This window comes from Agelaius tricolor, unplaced genomic scaffold (genome assembly GCF_023055355.1).
Source record: "Agelaius tricolor isolate 1412-34295 unplaced genomic scaffold, bAgeTri1.0.p SCAF_69, whole genome shotgun sequence".
NCBI lineage: Eukaryota > Metazoa > Chordata > Aves > Passeriformes > Icteridae > Agelaius > Agelaius tricolor.
The window spans coordinates 603709-619032 of record NW_027269329.1 but is presented as its reverse complement, the minus strand read 5'-3'; the positions used below and the strand labels follow the sequence as shown (position 1 = coordinate 619032).

General features: G+C 66.4%; 1 protein-coding gene across 1 annotated transcript; it reads right to left on the bottom strand.

Moving 5' to 3' along the window:
* Positions 1–548: 548 nt before the first annotated feature.
* On the bottom strand, positions 549–15240 carry DENND4B (DENN domain containing 4B). The gene is given in 28 exon segments (XM_071417475.1): positions 549–1314; positions 1606–1670; positions 1768–1933; positions 2270–2369; positions 2607–2840; positions 3004–3139; positions 3885–4060; positions 4321–4446; positions 4544–5088; positions 5378–5486; positions 5488–5523; positions 5603–5731; positions 6541–6747; positions 7011–7134; positions 7211–7350; positions 7855–8000; positions 8784–8999; positions 9598–9698; positions 9783–9958; positions 10369–10513; positions 10594–10652; positions 10946–11012; positions 11094–11335; positions 11900–12069; positions 12654–12723; positions 12799–13051; positions 13861–14170; positions 15149–15240. Coding segments are annotated over 27 exon segments (4380 nt in total). The 5' UTR covers positions 14157–14170; positions 15149–15240; the 3' UTR covers positions 549–1168.
* Positions 15241–15324: the final 84 nt, after the last annotated feature.

Here is a 15324-nt window from a genome sequence, read left to right as displayed (position 1 = left end):
AGACTGGCACAAGATCTCACCAATGGAATCCCTGCAACCCGTTCTTATCCCGCCTGACAGCTTTCACTGGGTGTCTCAGCAATGATTGACGTCCCGCTGCACCAGTGTGTACGCGCCGAGCTTCCCCGCGGGGCGCCTTTAATGGGTCCCCGAGCCTGAACATCCGGGTACCGCCGGCGGCGCGCGGTGGCGGCGCGCGACTTCTCCCCCGGCGCGCCGGGGAGTTTTGTCCCCTCCCAGCCGCCGTACCCGCCCTGGGCCCAGCACCGGCCCGGTTCCGCCGCACGTGGCGCCTCTGCGAGGCCGCGGTGGCTCCGGGGAGGAGATCCCGGCTCTGGGGACACCGGGCAGAGACCACCAATGCCCGGCGGGGCCGCAGCGCGCGGGGCTCGACGGCCGCGAGGCCTCATGGCCCATGCCCGGATCCAAGATGGCGGCCTGAGGGCAGCGCCAGGGTCCAAGATGGCGGATCCGGCCTCACTCCCCTCAGGGGGGTTCCGCACCCTAAAACCCCCCTGGTAAAAAAAAATTATCCTGGAGACAGCGAGGAAAATACCGCAGCAGCTTTTATTTACAGGCCCCTGGGGCGGGGGCTGCTATTGCACAGTGCGAGGGGAGGGGGCGGCCCCGAACACCCCCCCCAGTGGCCACCGAACCCCCCAATGGCCCCAAATCCCCCCGGGGGGCACAAACCCAGAGCCCCCCCAGCTGCCCTGGCACCCCCAAACCCCCCCGGGACAGAAATGAGGAGGGGGAACCCCCCCCAGAGCCGCCCCTGCCTGTCCCACCCGTGCTCTCACTCTGGGGGAGGCTGAATAAATAAATAAAAATATATTAACACTGACTTATAAAACCCGTCGTGAGCCTAGGGGTGCCGGGGGTCCTTTCTCCCCACCCTGGAGCATTTGAGGAGGGTCCTGGGGTGTCCCTTCTGCCTCCTGGAGTATTTGAGGGGTTCCTGGGGGTCCTTTCCCCACCTTGAAAGATGTGAGGGTGGTCCTGGGGGTCCCTGGAGTATTTGAGGAGGGTCCTGGGGGGGGTCCCTTCCCCATCTCGCCCCCCCCCCCCCACACACACACACTTTGGGGGTGCCCGGGGGGGCTCGTTCCCATCTCCTCCTGGGGGGTTCCCGGGGTTCTCCTGTCCCGGTGTCGGTCCCGGGGGTCTCTCAGCACTCGGGGGGCGCCCCGAAGCACCGGCGGCACTCGGAGGCTCTGGCGCTCGGGGGCTGCGCCCGCCGCCGCCGCAGCTCGTCCCGGCCCGGGGCCCCGCCCAGCTTGGCCAGCGCCGAACGGTACCGGCGGTCAAAGGCGGCTGGGGGGGACACGCGGGGGTCAGCACGGACACCCCCGGACCCCCGTGTACCCCCCGGACACACCCTGAGCACCCCATAGCCCTCCGAGCACCCCAGACCCACCGTGTCCCTCTGTGCCACCCCCGTGTCCCCCTCGAGCCCCCAACACCCCTCAGGTGCCCCCTGAGCCCACCATGTCCCTCTGAGCCCCCCTACACCAACCATGTCCCCCCCAAACACACCCTGAGCCCCCCATGTCCCTCTGTGCCACCCCCTGTGTCCCCCCAATGTCACCCCCGTGCCCCCTGTACCGATGTCCGTGTGCTCCCGGCCCAGCGCCGCCAGCGTCAGGAACAGCAGCTCCCGGTAAATGCTCCTGCAGGAGGGGACAGGGAGGGGGGATTTGGGGGATTTTGGGGGGATTTAGGGGGAATTTGGGGGGGGGGGTTTGGAATTTGGGGGTGTGTCCGTACCTGTGCAGGGTGCGGGGGGCTTTGGGGTCCGCCAGGGTCTCCAGGAAGAGCCCAATGGCTTTGTGCACCTCATTGAGCCCCACGTGGCTCAGCAGGGCCTCCAGGAAGGGCAGCGAGAACGGGGGGGCCGGGGGGCCCCAGGGGTGCAGCCGGGGGGGGATGTTACCTGAGGGACCCCAAAACCTGACCCCAGTGTCCCCAAATCCCCAGGATTGTCACCTGGGGGACCCCAAAGGTGAGCCCAGTGTCCCCAAGGTGTCCCCGATTCCCCTCTTTGCTCTTGGCCATTCCCCTCCTCCTTCCATCCCCCTGTTTACCCCATCCCCACATCTCCCAATCCCATATACCCATTCCAACATCCCCAATCCCATATCCCCAATCCCATATTCCCAATCCCACACCCCAAATCCAATCCCCCAATCCCACCCCCCAAATCCCACACCCCAATCCCATATCCCAATCTCCCCATTCCCATATCCCCGATCCCAGTCCCTGCTCTCACTGTGCAGCCTCCAGATCACGTAGAGGGGGGGGCAGCTCTCGGGGTCGGGGCTCAGCACATCCCACAGGAGCCTCACACGGACACGGGAGGGCTCGGGGGGCTGCACGATGGGGGGGGGGGGTCAGGACCACCAAGGACCCCCCCAGAGCCCCCCAAATCCCCCAAACCCAGCTGAGGGTGGTGGGGGCTGTGCTGGGAACCCAGCAGGGCTGCGGGACAGGGTTGGGGGATTCAGGACAGGTTGGGTGGGTTCAGCACCACCAAGGACCCCCCCAGACACCCCAAGAGCCCCACCAGAGCCCCCCCCCCAGAACTCCCCAGAGCCCCCCAACCTCACCTGTGGGTCCGGGGGGGCGTGCTGGGAGCCCAGCAGCAGCAGGGGCAGCTGGCTGGGCAGCGCCAGGCGCTGGAAGAACCAGAGCAGGTTCCAGTAGATGATGGGGTGTTTGTCCACCAGCTCGGGCCGCGCCAGCAGCTCCCCGCCCTCGTTCTCCACCAGGCTCTCGAGCTCCTTGCGCAGCACCAGGGGGCTCAGGTAGGCAAAGGCCACGCGCTCCCGGCGCCACGGGGGCTGCAGGGGGGGACACACTTGGGACCCCCTGCCCAGCCCAGAACCACCAAAGCACCCCCGGTGACCCCAAATCCCGGCTGGGACTGTCCCAACCCCAATTTCAGGGATAAGGGCCCCCCCCACCACCATTCCCAGCCCCCCCATTCCCAGTCCCCCCCAGTACCGGGGTCTCGGCGCAGCCGTTGCACAGCCCAGGGGTCCCGGGGGTCCCGGGGGTCTCGGGGGTCCCATCCAGCTCCAGGCAGCGCCGGCGGTCACTGAGCACCGGCCCCTGTGGGGAGGGGGGCACCGGGGGGGGGCTGCAGGACAGACAGGGGGGTCAGAGTAATGGGGGGCACCGGGGAACCCCCAAAGGGTGAATGGATGGATGGATGGATGGATGATGGATGGATGATGGATGGATGGATGGATGGATGGATGATGGATGGATGATGGATGGATGGATGATGGATGGATGATGGATGGATGATAGATGGATGATGGATGGATGATGGATGGATGATGGATGATGGATGATGGATGGATCCATGGATGGATGGATGGATGATGGATGATGGATTATGAATGATGGATGGTTCAATGGATGATGGATGGATGGATGGATGGATGGATGGATGGATGGATGGATGATGGATGGATGATGGATGGATGGATGGATGGATGGATAGATGGATGATGGATGGATGATGGATGGATGGATGGATGGATGGATGGATGGATGGATGATGGATGGATGATGGATGATGGATGATGGATGGATGGATGGATGATAGATGGATGGTTGGATGGATGGATGATGGATGGATGGTTGGATGGATGGATGATGGATGATGGATGGATGGATGGATGGATGGATGATAGATGGATGGTTGGATGGATGGATGGATGACGGATGGTTCAATGGATGATGGATGGATGGATGATGGATGGATGGATGGATCCATGGATGGATCCATGGATGGGGGGAATGGTGGGGAGCAAAGAGGGGGGTTGGGGACACCTTGGGGACATGGGGAGGGCAGTGGGGGTCCCCGGGGGTGGCACCTGGGGGGCCGCCGGAGGTCGCGGATCTCGATGCTCAGGAAGGGCACGAAGGAGCGGGAGCAGAAGGGGCACGAGGTGTTGAGGTTGGAGTCGTCCGAGGTCCAGCCGGCCATGAGCTCCTCATCGAACACGAGCGCGGCACAGCCCGGGCAGCGCGAGCAGCTGGACAGCAGCACCTGCGGGCACGGCTCACTCTGACCCCAAAGGCAGCTGTGCCCCCTAAACCTGGGCTCTGCCCCCCAAACCTGAGCTCTGCCCCCCCAAACCTGAGCTCTGCCCCCCTAAACCTGAGCTGTGCCCCCCAAACCCGAGCTCTGCCCCCCCAAACCTCAGCTCTGACCCCCAGACCCCAAATCTGCCACCCAAAGCCCAGCTCTGTCCCCCAAACCTCGGCTGTGCCCCCCAAATCTCATCTCTGCCCCCCCCCATTTCCCACCTCCAGGCCGGGGGGCTCCGTCCCCGCCCCCCCATCCGTGCAGGGCTCCCCTGAGGCTTTGGGGGCGCCGCTGCTGCCCCCCGAGGCATCGGACAGGTCCAGTTCACTGCCCAGGGACACCGAGCTCTGCGGAGAGACGGGGGGGGGGGGGGACGACACACGGGGGTCAGGGGGGCGGCCGGACAGACGGCTGGACAGACGGACGGACAGACAGACACGGTACCTCGGAGGCCGTGGACTCGGGGCGCTCCCGGGGCCGCAGCAGGGTCCCGGCGGGGCTGCGCCGTGAGGTGGGGGGGTCCCCATCCCGCTGCTCCGACCCCCGGCGACCCCCGGGCTCCCGGGGGGGCTCCGAGGGGCGCGGGGGCGGGGGGCGCTTACCGGGGGACAGCAGCTGCTGCAGCTTGGCCGCCAAGCCCCGGCGCGGGGTCACCCCCCCGGGACCCCCACCCCCGGCACCGCCGGGACCGCCCCCCCCGGGCCCCTCGTCGCCGCCGCTGTCGTCGGTGGCGATGTCCGAGAGGCTCCCGTCGGCCGAACCGGGGGGGGCCCGCGGGCGGTGGGGAGGGGGCGGCGGGGTGGGGGTCACCGGGAGCAGGGGGGGCTCCCCGGGCCCCTCCCGGGCCGCCCCCGCCTCGGTGCGGGCGGGGAAACTGAGGCTGCCGCTCTTGACGAGCCGCGGGGCCGGCACCGGGTCCCGGAGGCTCCGGCCCGCCCAGGTGGTCTGGCGGTGCAGGGGGGGGCGCGGGGCGGGGGGGGCACGGTCACCTGGGGGGGGGACAGAACAGAGGGGTCAGGGCCAGAGGGGTCAGGGCCAGAGGGGTCAGGGACAGCAGATCGCTCCCCTGGGGGGGCACAGTGACCTGGGGCGGACAAGGGGGTGTTAACAACCCCCATAACACCCCCCCAACACAGGGAGGTGACAGGAGGGGACAGGGGACAATCACCGGGGTCTCCCCCATGCCCTGGAGATGCTCAGAGGGGCTCAATCACCCACAGGGGGCCCAGGGGGTGTGAGTGTGGTGCCACCCCGCCCCTGTCCCCCCCGTGCCCTCACCAGGGGGGTCTCCAGCCGCTCTCTGGCGCTGCCTCTGCCTCAGGGGCTGCCGGAACTGCGCCGCCCCCAGCACCACGTTCCGCAGCTTGGCCCAGCGCAGGCGCCCCCCCCTGCGTCCCCGCCGGCCATTTGCTCTCCAGCACCGCCTGCCGGGGGGGCACAGGGGGGGTTAGGGGTGGCCAGGGGACCCCCGGCACCCCCCCCAGGGCGTCCCCTCCGTGTCACCTTGTTGTAGTAGCCGTAGGTGACGGTGTTGGGGACGATGCCGGCGCGCTTCATCTCCAGCAGGACGCGCACGGACAGCACGGGCTCGCCGTACTGCCCGCACAGCTGCATCAGGATGCGGTAGCACACCTGGGGGGCACCTCCCCGTCAGCCTGGGGGGCACCCCGGGCACCCCTCCGGCCTCAGAATGCCCCAGAGCCCCAGCAGCACAAGCTGTGCCAATCCCCAGCTGGACACCAATGCCCAGGACTCCTCAGACACCGCCCTGGGCAGCCCTTCCAAAGCCTGAGCAGCTTCTTCAGGAGGGATTTTCCCAAATATCCACCCTGAGGCCCCCCTGGCCCAGCTCTCATCCTGTCCCTGTTCCCTGGCTGTCCCCTCCTGGCAGGAGCTGTGCAGAGCCACCAGGTCCCCCTGAAAAGGGCTGAGCCCCTTTTCAGCTCCCTCAGGAATTCTCCATTCCCCTCTCCTGCTGCTCCAGCCCCTCCAAGTCCCTCCTGGCCTGAGAACTGGACCCAGCAGTGGACACTGGACCCAGCACTGGACACTGGCCACAGTTTCCCGTTTCCCTCATCCTCCAGCCCCACTGACCCCATCAGTGCCACCCCAGACAGGAGGGGACAGGAGTAGGACCTGACTCATCCCCTGGCTGTCCCCTCCTCTCAGGAGCTGTGCAGAGCCACAGAGTCCTCTCAGAGCCGCCTTTTCTCCCTTTCCAGCTCCCTCACACGTTCTCCATTCCCCTCTCCAGCTGCTCCAGCCCCTCCAAGTCCCTCCTGGCCTGAGAACTGGACCCAGCCCTGGACTCTGGACCCAGCCCTGGACACCAACCACAGTTTCTCATTTCCCTCACCCTCCAGCCCCGCTGACCCCATCAGTGCCACCCCACAGCAGCTGCCCCTTTTTCCCAGCAGGTTCTGGGGCAGGACCTGACCCACCTCGTCGGGCAGCACCACCTTGTGCTGCTCCATCTTGCGCAGCACGTCGTAGGCCAGCTGCAGCGCCCGCAGCTTGGCAGGGGCAGCGCGCACCTGCGTGGGCAGGTACAGGAACCAGAGGCCGTAGCAGTGCCCCAGCAGGCACCGTGCCCACAGCTCGGGCACCGCCGACGACTTCTGGGCCACCCGCTGGGCCACCTTCATCTCCTGGGGACACCAGGGGACAGTCAGGGAATGGGAGCTGAGCCCTCAGTGCCGTGCCCAGCTGGGCACCTGGCCAGGTGGCACAGCTCAGAGACACCTGTGTGGGTGTTGTCCCAGCTGGGCACCTGTTCAGGTGGCACAGCTCAGAGACACCTGTGAGACCTTTGTGCCATCTCACAGGTGGCACAGCCCACAGGGACACTTAGCCAGGTGCTGTCCCACCTGCCCAGGTGTCCCAGCAGCCGTGCCCAGGTGCTGTCCCTCACCTGCTTGGTGCGCCGTGGCGCGGGGCTGCTCGGGGCGCTGCTCCTGGCCTGGCACAGCTGAGCCACCAGAGGGTCCCGGGGGGGCTCCAGCAGCTCCGGGCGCAGCGTGGGGAACCCATCATACCTGGGTGTGGGGGGCGCAGGTGAGGAGGGGGGGGTTTGGGGAGGGGGAGACCCAGGGAGGGGCCCAGGGGTCTCACCTGTAGCGCGCGGGGGGCTCGGCCCCGTCGGGCCCCGCCGGCTGCTCCGGGGGGGTGATGAACACCGTGTGCTCCCCACCACGGGGGTCGTCCAGCTCCATCAGGGGCGTGTCCTCGGGCTTCTCCAGGTCCACCTGCACCTGGAGGGGTGGCAGGGTCAGCAGGGGGACGGAGGGGACACAGGGACACACGGAGGGGACACAGGGACACATGGAGGGGACACAGGGACACACAGAAAGGACACAGGGACACATGGAGGTGACACAGGGACACACGGAGGGGACACAGGGACACATGGAGGGGACACAGGGACACACAGAAAGGACACAGGGACACACGGAGGGGACACAGAGACACACCTTGGGGACACCTGTGAGGAACTTGAGGAAGGGAGTGAGTGACACACAAGGGGGACACAGGGACACACCTTGGGTACTCAAGGTGGGGAGCAAGGGACATACAAGGGACACAAAGGGGACACAGGTGTGAGGAACTCAAGGCAGGGAGAGAAGGACAGACAAGGGACATGCAAAGGGGACAGAGGGACACACCTTGTGGACACAGGGATGAGGAACTCAAGGCAGGGAGCGAGGGACACAGAGGGGACACACAAGGGACACAGAGGGGACACAGAGGGGACAGACCTTGTCGACGCAGGTGTCGAAGAACTCGAGGCAGGGCTCGCGGTCGCTGGCGAAGGAGCAGTCCTCGATGAACTGCGTGAAGAGCTGCGTGCGCAGCAGCTGCCCATAGAAACGCTGGTACGCCCGCTCACGGGAGCGCAGGAACCCTGGGGACACAAAGGGGACACGAAGGGGGCATTGGAGTGGCATGGGATCAGTGGGATGGGATGGGATGGGATGGGATGGGACAGGATGGGATGTAGAGGATGGGATGGGATGCACAGGATGGGATCGATGGGATGGGATGGGATGGGATGGGATCAATGGGATGGGACGGGATGGGATGTAGAGGATGGGATCGATGGGATGGGATGGGATGGGATGGGATGGGATGGGATGGGATGGGATGGGAGCGGGGATGGGATGGGATCAATGGGATAGGACGGGATGGGATGCAAGGGATGAGATGCATAGGATAAGATGGAATGCACAGGATGGAATAGGATGGGATGCACAGGATGGGATGGGATGGGATGCACAGGATGGGATGGGATACAAAGGATGGGATGCACGGGATGGGATGGGATGGGATGGGATGGGATGGGATGGGATGGGATGGGACGGGACGAAGATGAGCAGGAACCAGCCAGACAGGGCAGCACAGAACTCACAAGGACACCCCACCATGTCCCCCCCAGCACCCCAATGCCCCGCTCACCCTGGAGGGCGAAGAGGCTGCCGGTGTTGTGGCCGGCCGGGGCGGGCGTGATGGGGTGCAGGATGGGATAGGATGGGAACAGGAATGGGAATGGGATGGGATCAGTGGGATGAGATGGGATGCACAGGACAGGATGGGACGAAGACGAGCTAGAACCAGCCGGACAGGACAGCACAGAACTCACGTTCTCACAACCTGCATGTCCCCCCCAGCACCCCAGTCCCCCGCTCACCCTGGAGCGCGAAGAGGCTGCCGGCGTCGCGGCCGGCCGGGGCAGGCGCGGGCGCGATGGGCCGCAGGAAGGAGCGGTACCCGCGCAGGGCACAGGCCATGAAGCGCAGGAAGGCCGCCCGGGCCTCCAGCTCCAGCTGCGCCCGCCGCGCCCCCGCCGCCTCCGCGTCGCTCAGAACCAGCTCCGGGGGCTCCTCCTCGCCCGGCGCGCTCAGCACTGCGGGGACACGACGGGACAGGGTCAGTGCTGGGGACAGGGTCGGTACTGGGGACAGGGATGGGACAGGGTCAGTGCTGGGGACAGGGATGGGACAGGGTCGGTGCTGGGGACAGGGTCAGTGCTGGGGACAGGGATGGGACAGGGTCGGTACTGGGGACAGGGATGGGACAGTGTTGGCACTGGGGACAGGACTGGGACAGGGTTGGCACTGGGGACAGGGTTGGGACAGTGTTGGCACTGGGGACAGGGATGGGACAGTGTTGGCATTGGGGACAGGGATGGGACAGTGTTGGCACTGGGGACATGGATGGGACAGGGTCGCGACCAGGGACACTCAGCTGGACAAGTCTCCTATGGCTGCAAAGCCCCAGGGGTGGGGTCAGTTGGGAAGCAACGCCCAGGGAATGAGGGAGTGAAGCCACAGCTCTGATCCTGCTTGGGAAATGCTCCCAGGCAGGGGAGGAATTCAGGGTGGCTTCTGACCCCAGTGGGTCCCTCTCAGTTTGGGCAGTTCCATGATAACAGCAGAGCTGGAGGATGTGATGACCCCCAGACCCCCCAGACCCCCCAGGCCGGCCCCAGGCCCCCCACTCACGCTCATCCAGCTGCTGGGACAGGCTGTGCAGCGAGGCCAGCAGCACCTTGCAGGGCCGGCGGGGCAGCGCGCGGGGCGACAGCAGCTTCCGCTCCTCGCTCCTGGGGACACAGGCACGAGGGCAGGGCGGGACCCCCGGGACCCCCTGGGACCCCCTACCCACCCCCAGCCCTGGGGACACTCACTGGAAAATGGTGTTGGTGTCCAGGTCGACGAAGATGACGTCGCGGGGGGGCTCGTAGAGGTCGAAGTAGCTGGAGTGGATGCCTACAATGAAGGGCACGGGGGCACACAGCACGTCAGCCAGCGCCAGCGGGCACAGCGGGATGTAGGGGCACTGCCAGCGCAGGGGGAAGATCATCTGGGGACAGGACGAGGGTGGTCAGCGCCGCAGGGCCCCCGCCAGGCGGGATGGGGGGCCCGGCGCCGCGGGGTGGGGTCTCCAGAGCCGTGGGACCGGGATCACCAATGGCATGGGAGCGGGATGCCCAGTCCTGTGGGATCAGGGTCCCCAGCAGCACAAAATGGGGATCCCCAGCACTGTGGCAGGGAGATCTCCATGGCACATCCCCAGCAATCCCAGTGCCACAGGTCCCCAGCACTGTGGGACCAGGATCCCCAGTGCCACAGGTCCCCAGTGCTGAGGGGTGGCAATCTCCAGTGCCACACCTCCCCAGCGCTGTGAGACCAGGATCCCCAGCACAGCAGGTCCCCAGCCCCATGGTGGCACATCCCCTCAGTGTCCCTGCAGTGTCCCCTGCGGTCACTCACCGCCACCAGGGCTTCACCCACGCTGGTCAGGACATCGGGGCGCAGGGAGTGGATGAGCAGCTTCTGCTCGGTGAGGACGGCCACCAGCAGCGCCACCGCGTTGTCGGGGCCCAGGTTCTGCAGCAGCGTCAGGAAACTGGCCCCGCTGAGGGTGGGGACATCACCTGGTCACCCACAGCCCCCTCCCCACCTGTCCCCCCTCCCAACAGCACCCCCCAGTCCTACCTGAGGGGCAGCGGGGAGGACACGGGCCGGCACAGCAGCAGGCTGTCATAGGGGGACATCTGCAGGGACACACGGACGTGGTGATGGGGGACACAGGGACACACTGAGCTGGGATGGGATGGGAAGGGAACAATGGGATGGGATGGGATGGGATGGGATGGGATGGGATGGGATGGGATGGGATGGGATGGGATGGGATGGGATGGGAACAATGGGATGGGATGGGATGGGAACAATGGGATGGGAACAATGGGATGGGATGGGAAGGGATGGGATGGGATGGGATGGGATGGGATGGGATGGGATGGGATGGGATGGGGTGGGACGGTCACCCCCTCCCCAGGTGACTCACCTGGACCAGGATCCGCGGGCGCTGCGGGGACGGGAAGGGCACGTTGTGCATGAAGTGGGAGATGTGCCTGCGGGCGGAGCGGCCCCGTCAGCGCGGGGGTGGCCGCGGGCCCCCGTCCCCCCCGGAGCCCCCCCCGGACCCCGCTCACGTCTCCAGGGGCAGCACGTGGGGGCCCGAGATGGAGTAGCGGTAGATGAACATGAGGAACTTGCGGAAGACGTCGAAGAAGGGCCAGTGGGACAGCACGCAGATGCTCTTGCGGGTGTGCAGCGAGCGCCCGGGCACCGGCCGCCGGTCGACCACGCTGAGCAGCCCCAGGCGCAGCGCCTGCGCCTCCGACAGCCGCTCCCGGGGAAACGCCTCGTGGAACTGGATGGCGGCGCCGTACACCTGCGGGGCACCCCGGGCTGTCAGGGCACCCCGGGCACTGCGATCCCGGGCCCACGAGGGATGGGAACCCCTGGCACTGGGATCCTGGGCCCACGAGGGATGGGAACCCCTGGCACTGGGATCCTGGGCCCACGAGGGATGGGAACCCCTGGCACTGGGATCCTGGGCCCACGAGGGATGGGAACCCCTGGCACTGGGATCCTGGGCCCACGAGGGATGGGAACCCCTGGCACTGCAATCCTGGGCCCACAGTGCCAGGAAGCTCTGGCACCAGGATCCCTGTCCCATGAGGGATGGGCAACCCTGCACTGGGGATCCCAGGCCCATGAGGGATGGGAACTCTTGGCACAGGGATCCCGGGCCCACAGTGCCCGGAACCCCGGGCACCAGGATCCTGGTCCCACAAGGGATGGGAACCCCTGGCACTGAGATCCTGGTCCCACAAGGGAACCCCTGGCACTGGGATCCCGGTCCCACAAGGCTGTGGGTGCTGTGGGCACCCAACCCCTCCCATGGCACTGGGGACCCCCATCCCACCCCCCCGAGCCCCCTGTCCTGCCGTGCCTTGTCCCCCGAGGCGCCGGTGAGGACGAAGGTGGAGAAGACGGGCAGGGGGTACTTGGTGCCCACGGGCCAGCTCTCGATGGTGGCCCCCATGGGCAGGCAGAACACGGGCACCGACTCGGGCAGAGGGAAGGACTCACTGTCCTGCTCGGGGTAGCGGCTCAGCAGCCCTGCACGGACACACGGACAGCCGGACACATGGACACCAGACACCGGGATCAGCGCCCCAGGTCATCTCACCCACCCCAGTGAGGAGGGGGCAGCCGGGTGTGTGCCCATAGCTCCACAAAATCACCCCCCAAAACTTCCCCCAACAGGAAACAAAACTGCCCCCAACCCCAGTAAGAGACCCCAGTGTCACCCCAGTAAGGGACCCCAGTGTCACCCCAGTAAGGGATATCACACTTTCCAAGAGACCCCATTGTCACCCCAGTAAGAGACTCCACTGTCACCCCAGTAAGGGACATCACACTTCCCAGTAAGGGACCCCATTGTCCCCCCTCCCCAGCAACTGACTCCAGTCCCAAAAGCCTGGCAAGGCCCCCCCAGGCGTGCTGGGGCAGCTGAAGGGCCCCACCTTGTGCTCCCCAAACCCCCCTGAGGAGACCCAGGGGCTCCCGCGCCTCCCCCAAATCAACCCCACACCAGCTGGAGGAGGTTAATCAACACGAAATAAAATAATAAAATAATTGTGCCAATAAACAACTCTGGCTCCCCCTGCGAGGCCCCAAAACCCCCAGCCCCAGGTCCCCACCTGCCTCGTAGACCAGCGTGTTGTCCTTGGCCACGGCGATCTTGTAGCACAGGAACAACGCGGGGCCCCACTGCAAGGAGGGATTTGGGGCTCAGCACGGGCTGGGCAGCGCCAGAGCGATGAGGGGGACCCCCCCCAAACGCACCATGCTGGTGTTGAGGTTCTTGTCCACGCGGCAGAAGGTGTGGGGGGTGCTCTCTCCCTTGCTGGGCATCACCAGGCAGATGTCGGTGACCCCCAGCGTGTGGTGCCCGGGGGGCTCGGCCGCGCGCCGGAACGTCAGGAACGTGCGCTGGTGGCCCGGGGAGCCCGAGGCCAGGTTGGCAGAGCGGCTGTAGGGGGTCGTGTCCAGGATCTGGTACCCCGGCTTGGGCCGGTCCTTGCCCTCATAGTGCACCCTGAGGGGGTGGGAGTGTCACAGAACGGGGTTTTATGAAAAATCCTTTCCTTGGGGTTGTTTCTGCTGAGAAGCTGAGAGGCCTCAGGAACAAAATGTAACCAATGGGTGTCTGCTGCTGTGGGACGCAACAGGTGGGTCTGGGATTGGTCTTGTGGGGTTGTTTTAATTAATGGCCAATCACAGTCCAGCTGTTTTGACTGTCTCAGTCAGTTCAAGCCTTTGTTATCATTCTTTTTCTATTCTTAGCTAGCCGTCTGAAGAAATCCCTTTTTCTATCTTTTTTAGTATAGTTTTAATATAATATATATCATAAAATAATAAACCAAGCCTTCTGAAACATAAAATCAACATTCTCATCTCTTCCCTCATCCTAAGACCCCCGTGAACATCACCCCAGGGAGAGGGGTGAGGGGAACCCCAGGAGCTGCCAGCAGCACCTCTGGGGTCCTTCCCAGCTTCCCAAACTCTTCCCTCTCCTGGTTATTTCCCAGTTTCCCAAACTCTCCCCACTCCAGGTCCTTCCCAGCTTCCCAAACTCTCCCCACTCTGGGATCTTCCCCAGCTTCCCAAACTCTTCCCTCTCTGGGTTCTTTCCCAGCTTCCCAAACTCTTCCCTCTCTGGGTTCTTTCCCAGCTTCCCAAACTCTCCCCACTCTGGGTTCTTCCACAGTTTCCCAAACTCTTCCCCCTTCCAGGTTCTTCCCCAGCTTCCCAAACTCTTCCCCCTTCCAGGTTCTTTCCCAGCTTCCCAAACTCTTCCCCGGGGCTGCTGTGACCCAGAGCAGGACTCGGGCGCCCCCCACTCACCCCAGCTCGATCAGGGGGGGTTTGTCCCGCCCTCGTTTGTAGCACAGGAACATCTGGGGGTTGTTGAGCAGCCCCGCGTTGAGGTCCACGGGGTGGCCGGACGTGCTGGTCTCGATGCAGGTGAAGCCCTGGGGCACCTCCTCGCCCTGCGAGCGGATGATCACGGCCACGTCCGTGATGGGCTCCCCGGGCCGCGCCGGCCGCGGCTGCTGCTCCTCCTCCAGCGCCCGCGACCCCTCCGCCAGCCCGGCCACCACGAAATAATCCACGAGCTGCGGGGGCTTCTCGTCCGACATGGCTGTCACAGCATCTGCGGGGACACGGCCGATGATGCCGCCACCCCCGCCGGCGACGGGAAGGGAAGGGAAGGGAGGAGTTTTCCGGTCACGCCGCGGGACACGGGGACCCCCCAGAGCCTCCAGCCACCCCCGAGCACGGGCAGATCCCCTCGGTAGTGGCCGGAGAGAGGACGGAACCCCCACCCCGAGGCACCCCCGGTTCGCTTTGGGGACCCGCTCCCTTCTGTGCCCCCTCGCTGTCCCCAGCGCCGCCGGGCCCCAGCAGCACAGCCGGTCCCCAAAGTCCCCCCGGTCCCCGGAGCCCCTCCGGTGTCCCCGTCCCCAAAGTCCCCCCGGTCTCCGGAGTCCCCCCGGTGTCCCCAGTCCCCCTCGGTGCCCGCGGCACCCCCGGTTTGCCCACGGGGAGCGGCGGAGCCGGAGAACGGGGGCAGCAGGAAAGGGGAAGGAAGCGGCACCAGGCCCGGGCCGCGCACGTCACCCCGGCCCCGCCACACCGGGGGGGCCACACAGCCTCGACCCCACCGCGGACACCCCCAGGGGCAGCGGGGTGGCACCGTGACCCCGGGAGGGCAGCCCCGGTACGGAGGTCGCGGTCGCTGCACCGAGGGGTGCCAGCGGTGACACCCCCTCAGACGGGCGGCGACAGCCCCGGGGACAGTGACAGCGACAGCCCTGCCTGGGGGTCACCTCCTGCCGAGGGCCTGCGGGGGTCCCCCATCCCTGTGTGCCCCCCGGTGACCCCCCGGAGGATCCTCTGTCCCCGTGTCCCTCCCGGTGGCGCCTCTGGAGGGTTCCCCATCCCCGTGGCCGCCCCGGTGGCCCCCCCGGCGGGGTCCGCATCCCCGTGTCCCCCTTCCCGGTGACTCCCCCACATGCGGCCCGGGTCCTTCCCCGAGCCCAGACCCGGCCCTGCAGCCCCTGCAGCCCCCGCGGGACCCCCGGCCCGGCCCCTCCCGGGTGTGTCCGTCCCCCCCCCCACCTCCCGGTACCTGCGGGCCGGGCCGGGCCGGGCCGGGGCCGCGTCTTTGGGCTCCGCTGGGCCGCGACCGCGCGCCCGCCCGGCGCCCGCCCGCCACGGCGCCCCCTGGCGGCGCGGAGGACTCGGGGGACCGACCGGGGGACACCGCCCCCCGCCCCAAAAACTCAGAACCCCCCGAAACCCTCA